The sequence below is a fragment of the Borostomias antarcticus genome, assembly GCF_949987555.1.
Source record: "Borostomias antarcticus genome assembly, chromosome: 15".
Taxonomy (NCBI): domain Eukaryota; kingdom Metazoa; phylum Chordata; class Actinopteri; order Stomiiformes; family Stomiidae; genus Borostomias; species Borostomias antarcticus.
The window spans coordinates 18,629,103-18,638,653 of NC_140248.1; the positions used below are offsets into that span (position 1 = coordinate 18,629,103).

At 41.6% G+C, this 9,551-nt stretch overlaps 1 protein-coding gene across 1 annotated transcript in view; it reads left to right on the plus strand.

Moving 5' to 3' along the window:
• eda (ectodysplasin A) overlaps positions 1-9,003 on the plus strand; it is a gene marked incomplete at both ends in the record, with an annotated part of 31,602 nt that extends 22,599 nt beyond the window's left edge. Inside the window, 5 exons of the mRNA XM_084449554.1 lie at positions 5,987-6,019; positions 6,570-6,759; positions 7,501-7,592; positions 7,952-8,082; positions 8,743-9,003. Of these exons, the coding sequence (XP_084305680.1) occupies positions 5,987-6,019; positions 6,570-6,759; positions 7,501-7,592; positions 7,952-8,082; positions 8,743-9,003 (707 nt within the window). The remainder of the gene's footprint in view (positions 1-5,986; positions 6,020-6,569; positions 6,760-7,500; positions 7,593-7,951; positions 8,083-8,742) is intronic.
• Between the last annotated feature and the right edge of the window lie 548 nt (positions 9,004-9,551).

A 9,551-nucleotide genomic window follows, 5' to 3' on the forward strand; every position in this document is an offset into this window, starting at 1 on the left:
GTTTAAAAGTCTGTCCAAATGAGGACACAAGGCAGATTATTTAATTGAATACACTTAGAACAATTGCATTGGTACATTTATGTGACTTGTATTTAATTATATGTGGCAAGTTTATTCAATTAAGATTGATCTTTTAAAGCAACAAGCGACCATCCCAGGGCTAAGGAACGCATGTTAACAATTTCCACCACCTGCTTCCTGGCAGGTTTACCTTCCTTTTTATAAGCATTGTAAGAACAAAGTCTGTATTAGAATACACTGCCGCAAATCACAGTCACAAGAGTGAAAAGAGCTGCACTCTGAGAGATCTATGCGGTATGAGATTACACACAGCAGATCCAATTCCATTTGGACAACGGATGAGGGCTTCTTGGCAGTCGGTGAGATTTTTGTGCCATGCCAAGGTTTACTCTGGGTCTTTAATTTGAATTTTTGGGGGAAAGGCATATTGCCATGTGGTAGTATGAATTTTAGTACAGAGGGAACATGAAACTGAAATATGTCTGAAGATTCTTTTCTATACATGAGATTGAGAGTGCAACCTTGCTTTGGGTTGGCAGACAAGCTCAGAAATCTATAACACATGAATCTGTGAATCTTCTTCATGTTCTTCTGACACAAGGACCTGCCCAGGATCGTCAGTCACACTGTACTTACCTGAGGTAAAGAAAAAAAAGAAAAGAAAAAAAAAACGTCTTAATAGGGACAGCTGACAGGTTAAAATGAGACTACAACATGAGCAGGAGGTCTAATTCATAATGTAACCCATTTGATTCCTCCATTATACTGTATAGATATACAGTATCTCTATAGCAGCATATAGCATCATTGTAAGTTGTTGGCAGATGTATGCAACTGTGCAAAGTGTTTGTTTGAGATGTGTCTGAGCGTGTTTGAAATGTGTCTGAGCGTGTGTGTAACATGTCTGAGATGCGGATGACTGCAAAGTGCTCTAGAGATGTCACATGGCGAAAAACGCAAGCGGTTACCCCCCGCTGTGCAAAGTTATTCTGTCGATTGCCAAATGGTAGACCAGCCATCTGCATCTTTCAAATGTTAACAGTTAACACACTGCTGCTGGATCCACCCCAGAGCTCAGCTGTTCAGCCCTCTCTGGAAGTGTTAATGATGGAAGTCAATCAGCGAGTCCTGGGAGAGGACTTAAAAGAGCTGCCTGAGTTATCAGACCAAAGGAGCTGGCACTGAAGCCTTTGCCAAAATAATAATTCCTCTTTCATGTCAGATGCACTTTGCCTTCATAAATATGCAGTTTGCCTTCGCAAGCCGTTTCACAGCAGATGTGTTTTTGTAGTACGTGTTGTGAAAATGTGTTTTCAATGTCTGGGCGTTCTTTGATGCTAATTTGTTCCATTCATTAAAGCATTTTACCACTTTTTAGTCACAATCTGTTTACAGATGGAACAGGAGGATTCTTTTAAGAAATCAATTCTGGTGAGTGTACAGCCATTAGAGCTGTGTCACATACACACACACACACACACACACACACATACATACACACACACACACGACGGCCTGCTCTCTCTCTCTCTTTGTTGTTTTCTTGTGTTTTCCCCGCTTCATAACACATTGATCAGTATTTATGGCCCTTGTCCCTCCCTCTGGGACCTGCGTTCAGGCCGGGGATAAGTAGGGACACCTGCTGAAGAGCAGCTAAGGGCCGGCAAGGCAGACATACTCATCTGGACATAGGCTATCTTTAGTTTCAGCGCAGTAGCACTATGGCTTGAACTTTGCGTTCGAAATGGGCCTAGTGTTTGCTTGACTTTTTTCCTCACTCGCATCTTTGAAAAGACTTTAGAGATTGTATGCCATTTACAGTATTGATATAGTAATCCTATTCTTAAATATTTCTGTGGGTGGGGGGTGCAGAGTTTGGGAATTAAACTGGCCTGATTTTCAATGAAACTGACATGCTGAACATAAAACATACACTGTAGAAGAGATTGTTACAACTGTCCTGATGGATGAGCTGTCAGTAAGGCCATGAGAGAAAGCAGACATAGTTGGCATGAAGAGGAAATTGTGCTTTAAGTGTTTGTTATATCCATTCTAATCTCCTGTCAGACTGGATTTGTTCAAGGTGCAATTTCATCATAACAATCTGAGACAAGTGTTTATTGAGCCAAGTCCAGGACAGAGAGAAAAGGAGACTTTGCATCAATAGGTCTGTCTCACTGTCCAACTATTGCTTGTTTCGCAGCCAAAGAAACCCGAGGAGTGTTAACTCATTCTTATACTGTACACAACTGATCAGTGAAATGATGATTCCTCATCAGGCTGTCAGTAAAGGGAAAAGGGAATTATTTCTGTGGATCTTTATCATGCGAACACAATGGGATCAAATAAAACACTAATAATCAGTGCTATGAGACACATCGCTTCTTATGTAAAAATATACTTAAACCCTCAGTATGTTCAGGGTTTGCTACAGGCTTTACTTGCAGTATTAGTCTCTGAAACTAAATGTGCATAGTCTTCCAGTAAAACATATTTACTGCTGCCAAAGAAAACAAATTGAAAAGTATGATTGAACAGATAAGTGAGTGGTCTCGTGAGTGATGCTCCCTTTGGGCTAAGATTGCCTTGACAGATTGTGTTGTTTTGGAGAAGACATTGGACAGATTGACTTGAGGGTGGTGTGTCATAGATGGACACGTTTGTCTTGTTTACGAAGAACAAGTTCATTTTGTCTATAAAGGTGTTATTCTCTGAATTGTTTCCCATTTTAGCACAGCTCAATGTAAAAAATGAGCTGAGGGAAAGTCTGAAAAAGAACCATGTGTGTCGTATGTTGACTTGTGTGTTGCTTGTTGACACTCACATACCCATCCTCACTGCAGCGTTGATCATTATACTGGTGCATAGTTAGCCATGCAATACATGTTTACTTTTTCTCATCAAAGAAACTATTGCACTCGTTGGGAATGAAAGTCATCTGGAATAAATACAAAATTGAAGCATGAGTCTTAAGCAAATTGTTCATCTTACTTTTGATCTTCTATGTTTTGAGAAAAATAGATAGATTGCGTGAGAAGCCAAACAGACAACCTTAAGAAACAATGGTAATTAAAACGGCAAAATGATGACATTTGTTGAGAAAACAACTTACAAGCCAATACAAACAGCAGCAGAGAATCACAGGTCACAGTGTGATTGACAACCATCTTTGGCGTTTGACAGTTGGTGCACAGATGTTACTTGTTACAATGGACAGGATAGCTGAGCATATCCCCCTCCAGTAGTCGATGAGCAGCACTTTGGAGCAGCACTTGGATCCATTGATGCAATTCAATGACAAGAAACAACACACACTCATTACAGGCAATTTTGTTTCCAATGTCCGTCCAAGACTGTGATTTGGGCCCAGTGACATTGAAGTGTTGTTGTTATCCACACCCCTGAGGTATTTACATTCTGTTCAGCCAGTCTGATGCAGTACCTGGCAGTATCAAGAGCTATGGGTGAGGATGTTGTTTTCGGCGAAAGGCTAACACTGTTTACTTCATATGAAGAAATGGATCCAAATAGACCACAGAGAACTGGGCGCAGTCAATGCCCCAACGTCCCTCAATATGAACTCATCAATAGTGTTTCAGCTCTTTGTGGCCATGGTCACACTGAAGTATTCCTGCAATTTTTAGAATGCACAGTAGGGTGTCTGTCCAGATCTTTAAAAAATATATATAAAATATATATATTTTCAAAGTTTTCAAACATTAAGTGAAACATACAAATACACACAACAATACAAAAGCAATGGCAGTGCATCAACTTAAATTATACATAAAATAATAATAACAAAGTTTATAAATCAAATATAACAGACAAAAAGAATAAAGATCAAGAGCTATCACAGTCATCTTTTCAAACTCCTTGTGTGGTGAGAGTACAGGTCATACAAGTGATTATTCAAACTCCTTGTGTGGTGAGTGTACAGGTCATACAAGTGATTATTCAATCATGGGAGATTTTCCATGTAAGCAATACAAGGCTGCCAATATTGTGTTTTGTTCCTTAATGAATAGGTTATCTTTTCCAAGGGCAAGCAGGCATTCACTTCTGACAACAGGGAGATCAGACTTCCATTTAACTGCAACACATTTCTTGGCAATGGTCAGTAAGATTTCCGTAAGTTTAATGGAATAACTATTAGCAAGTTTAGAATTTGAGAGATTACCCAAAAGTCATATCTCAGGGTCCATTGGAAAGACAACTCTGTGAATTTGTGATATAGTATCACAGACCATTTGCCAGAAATTCTGTAGTTTGCTACACTGCCAAGTGGAATGAAGAAAAGTGCCTTCGACTAGGCCACATCTAAAACAAAGTGGTGAAAGACTAGAGTTATACCCATGTAATTTGGAGGAGGTTAAATAAATCTGATGTAAGAAGTTAAATTGAATCAATCTATACCTTGCATTCAATGTACATGTGACACCATCACTATACAAACCCCTCCATAATTCAGGATCTATCTCTATCCCTAGATCTCTCTCCCATCTAAGTCTTGATCTTTCTGGTTCCCGGATTGACAAGAAGGGTGTAGGGCTTCATAAACCTTAGAGATAGTTCTAGTCATTGGCTGAGCATCATGGAAAATAACTTCAATAGGTGATAACTCGAGCAAATTCCACTGTCCTTGAAGATTGACCCTTCTCAGCTGTAGGTATTAAAAAAAATCTTTAGCAGACAGATGGTAGTACTGTTTAAATTGCTGGAAAGACATAAACGTGCCATCTGCATAGTAATGTTCCAAGAGGGTGATACCTTTGTTGGGCCAAGACTCAAATTGTCTGTTCTTATACAGGATAGGAATAAGCTTATTGCCCCACAAGGGGGTCTTGGGGTACAGAAAAACCCTCTTGTCTAAACAGTCTGTCCAGATCTTTGAGAAGAATTTATCTATAATACTTTTTCTTTCTACGTTTGAAATACTGCTCACCACATATTAGTGTGATGTGATTCCATGGCATAAATCCCCTCAATGGATGGTAAGGTCTCCCTTTGTGATGTTTTACTTAGCAAATGCTACTGCAACATACAGCCATAAACAACAAAAACCACCTATAGAGGCATTTCCTCAAATCGGTAAAATTCCTGCGTCCTTAAACGATAATTACTCCCAGACCACCTTCCTCTCGCCCATGATACACAGACAAAGGCTTTTCTTCAAAAATCACTAAGGAGTTTCACATCTTTCACTAACGCATTCCAGATTTGATATCACTCATTAAGGGAAAACAATCATGTGCTAATCCCTCCAAGAGAAACTCTATCTTGATCTGGAACCATTACCTTGATGCATTTACAAGAAATAGAGACATGTCATCACCAACTTAGCCCTCTAATTTCATGGACAGACTATTCTTGGCACACTGGCGAGTTTATTTTAATACAGGGCAATAGCATACTTTGTTTCATATCATTTGGGAAGGGACCCTCGAGCAAAACTCAATCATTAGCTCCACATGCTGCTACTCGGAATCCTTATTGTATGACTCATGGGTTATCTTAATGTTTGCAATTACAGTAGAGTAGGGGGAAGAGGAGTCTGGAAGTGGTAAGGATGGAGATGGACGTCTGATCCTGTGGTGGGGCTGCTGAGAGGCAGGTCACTCTTGGGTTCTAACTTGTGTTTCGGCTGTGCGATCTCTGTACCCTTGCAAGTGTCTGATCGGAAACCACACATGCTCTCAAACGATTGGCATGTTAGTCATTTCATTCAGCTTTCATGGCTTTCAGCTATGTGTGCTTCAGCTTTTATGGCTTTTAAGTATGTGTGGTTCTATCACTCTTCACTGTGCTTATTTGAAACAAGCATTTGGTGAATGGCAGGTAAATCCTCTTGTGTTGTGACACAACTGAACGATATCAAACTGCTTCACCGGACACATTTTTAGCCAACGGTTGTGTGTGCAGACGACGGTCGTCACATGATCTCACTATCGTTTCTCTTTCTCAGAATCAACCGGAAGAAGAAAAGAAAAGAAGAAAGGTAAAGCTCTGTTTTAGAACGTGTGTATAGAGGGACGTTCTCTGTTTTACAACGTGTGTATAGAGGGACGTTCTCTGTTTTAGAACGTGTGTATAGAGGGACGTTAGGTAAACCTGACCTCAACCTCAGGGACCAACCTTCAACTGAACAGCAAATTATATGAGCATGTAATTGACAAAAACACATCATTGAATCCTTGTAACATGTAGAGGTTCTCAGTCATGTATAGTATAATATACATTCATATTTTTAACGTCTCATGTACCCCGTGCAGTACTTCAACATACCTGTAGGGCTACACATTTGTAGACTACACCCATAGCATATCAGAGCACACTGATTGGTCCACACGTGGAATCTCTGAGGGCAAACACATGTGAATAGGTGCAGGATGCTTCATAAATTGAATCCGAATGTGAGCTCGAAAGATCAGGCTGATCTACCCTGTGTGTGGATATTGCACAACTTAAGACATACAGTACCAGCTTGAGTAGGCCTATCTTGCGTATGTGTGAAAGGCTCATGCAGTTTTCCTGGTCCTCATTTTTAGGGAAGAAAGGTCCTCCTGGTGCTCCAGGCCCCCCCGGACCCCCAGGGCCCCAGGGCCCACCTGGAATCCCTGGGATCCCTGGCATCCCCGGGAGTAACGCCATGGGCCCCTCAGGACCCCCGGGCCCTCCAGGGCCAGCCGGCCCCCCCGGCCCACAGGGACCTCCTGGCCCTCAAGGTCCTGCAGGTGCCTCAAAACTTTGATTCACTTTGACTCAATAATCTTCACACACCATTGAGAAGATGAGGTTCTGCTAAGTCCTAGAAAAGACAAGGTATATGCACATCCCCCGAAGAACTGGTGCTGGGCCCAAAAAAAGACTCAAATTATTGAGTCTTTTTAAAGAATTAAATAAAGGAAACGTCCGCACACAGTGTCCTGCTGTCCCGTACTTCATTCACCCATCAAACATATAACATTCCGCCCAGCGTGGGTTTCATCAGATGAGTCTTTTTTTTTTTACTTTTGCGGGCAGTTTTCCCGCTTGAACTGATGTCTCTGATATCTTTTAGAACCCATTTGAATGTCTGTATAGCAGTCTTTTGAAGTCAGAGCACTAAGGGGGGTGTTGTGTTGTTAGGCTCTTGTGATCTGTATAACATTATCAAACTGACATATGAATTCTTGTGTAACCTGCACAGGAGGTGTGGACAAAGTCAGACACAGAGACATTCAGGTATGTGTCCAGTCTGAGGACGTTGTGTGCATGAATTGCCTTGTACTGTCGGCTGCTGATGGTGTGTTTAAAGGTGACAAGCAAATGTATAGTTTTTTCAAGAAAATAGTGGCTGTGAAGTTTGACGAAACAAGCTATGTCAATAAAAAAAAAAGAATCAATAAGTTCATTTTGTAGCGGCTTAAATGTCATTTCTGAGTATCTACAGTATCATGAAGAGAAAAACAGTACGTTCTGAATAAATCTATCAAACAGTCCCAAGAGTAATTCTTCATTCTTTCTTATTGTGTTCCAGCCTGCTGTGGTTCATCTTCAAGGCCAGGAAACAACAATACAGGTGAAGGAAGGTAAGCGTCTGCTCCTCCCTACTCTATCTGCAGTCCATCAAGCCCAGCAGAAACCTGTCCCAGACCTACAGCTCCAATCGTTGTCATGATAAAACACATTCAGGGGTATTGTTTTGCTGTGTTCCAACTCCAAGTCTTCATTCATTTGTGTTACAATACATCTTATTAACATTTGTCAAATATTGAAAGGTAACTCTCATTGAATGATGAAACTATCAAGTCTTGTGTCGGGAGAACAATGGACACATGATTGATCACTTTGTACTTTGCAATTTGTCAATGCTACAGCAGATTGTTATACCATGTCTAATTTTGTGGCAATTACGGATGTTGAGTGACTGCCCTTTTCTCACGCTGAGATCTTTCAGAAGGCGTATTAAGAAACTGGAAAATGATATCCATTCACCACAAGGTGTTCAAGATGCACTCCCGCTCTGGAGAGCTGGAGGTGCTGGTTGATGGCACCTACTTCATCTATAGTCAGGTAGAAGTGAGTACGGTCTTGGGCCTAACTCTTTCTATAGCCTGCATGTCACTCATTCTTTCTCCCTGCAGTTCCAGTGGCTAATGCTTACTCATAGGTCAGCAAGGTCAAAGAGAAGAAGAAGTAGCCCTGAGAACCAATGGTTTTCCAGCCTAGTGGCCCATAGGGGAGGAGCCTATCTCGTGATTCCTTAGCGTGAGGCGAAGGACAAAGAGATGTGGCTACGTTTTGTAGTAGCTACCAGATGTGCTAAACTAAGAACTGATCGAGTCCTTTGTTCAATGCTGAAATTGAGATACGATTTTCCCTTTATATCCCTATATATGTATTCAAATTAAATTATTTGGTACACATTCTCATTACATTATCCAAATATCCAGCAATCCTTAATTTCATTAGTATCTTATGTTGTCGAAATATATGAATCTGGGAAAGTTCTTTACTTCTTCCAGTGTTCGTAACTGCAGAGGGAAATGTCTGGATGGGTGAAGGGAATGTATTGCATGTCATTCAAAAGTAATTGCATGGTACAAATTGAACTATTATTGCAGTGTTGCTTTTTGCCAGATCATCCTGGGTTTTGATATTTTGTGTTTGTGTTTGCTATGCCCCTCCTAATCCAACCTACGTCTCGTTTTTCCCCTCTCAACGCAACCTTTCTGTCAGGTTTACTACCTCAACTTCACTGACATTGCTAGCTATGAGGTCATGGTGGACAAGACGCCATTTTTGCGCTGCACGCGAAGCATTGAGACGGGCCAGCGCAAGTTCAACACCTGCTACACTGCAGGGGTGTGTCTACTGCGCGCTCGCCAGAAGATCTCCATCAGGATGGTGTACGAGGATACGTCCATTAGCATGACCAATCACACCACCTTCCTAGGAAGCATCCGCCTGGGAGAGGCTCCTCCTGCCAATCACTCATGAGCAGACAGGCCCACACATCCCCCCCAAGCCACACCCCCGCTGGCGTCACCGTCATACGTAATGCTGTTCCAAGTGATGAGGACGCCTGCCAGCCTTTAAGACAATACTTCATTGAGTATCTAGCCAACCCCCATAGCCAGTCCTAGTCCCTGCCCACAAACCACTACTGAGCTGACAATTCCCACAGATCACTCAGCTCGCCCTGCCACTCTCTCTCTACCCTAACCCACAAAGTATTTGGAAGGAAGACCTGGTGTTAACCACTACCTTTTAACTCTGAGAGGAAAATGCTTTCTGCCGTTTAAGCATGACTGTGGTGACAGTGGACAGTAAGTATGGCTTTTGCATCCAAGATGATAGGCGTCATTGGTCTTGATTGTTTTAATAAAGAAAATAGAATGCTAGTCTTTACTCTTAGAATAGTGCATATATGGAAAGCAAGGTTGACAGGAGTCTGTCATGTCTCCGTTCAAAGAATCGTCTGTCTCATGTCCGATGTCACTGAGGCCCTTGCTATCAGCTGTTGTGTAGAATGCTTGTTTTAGCCA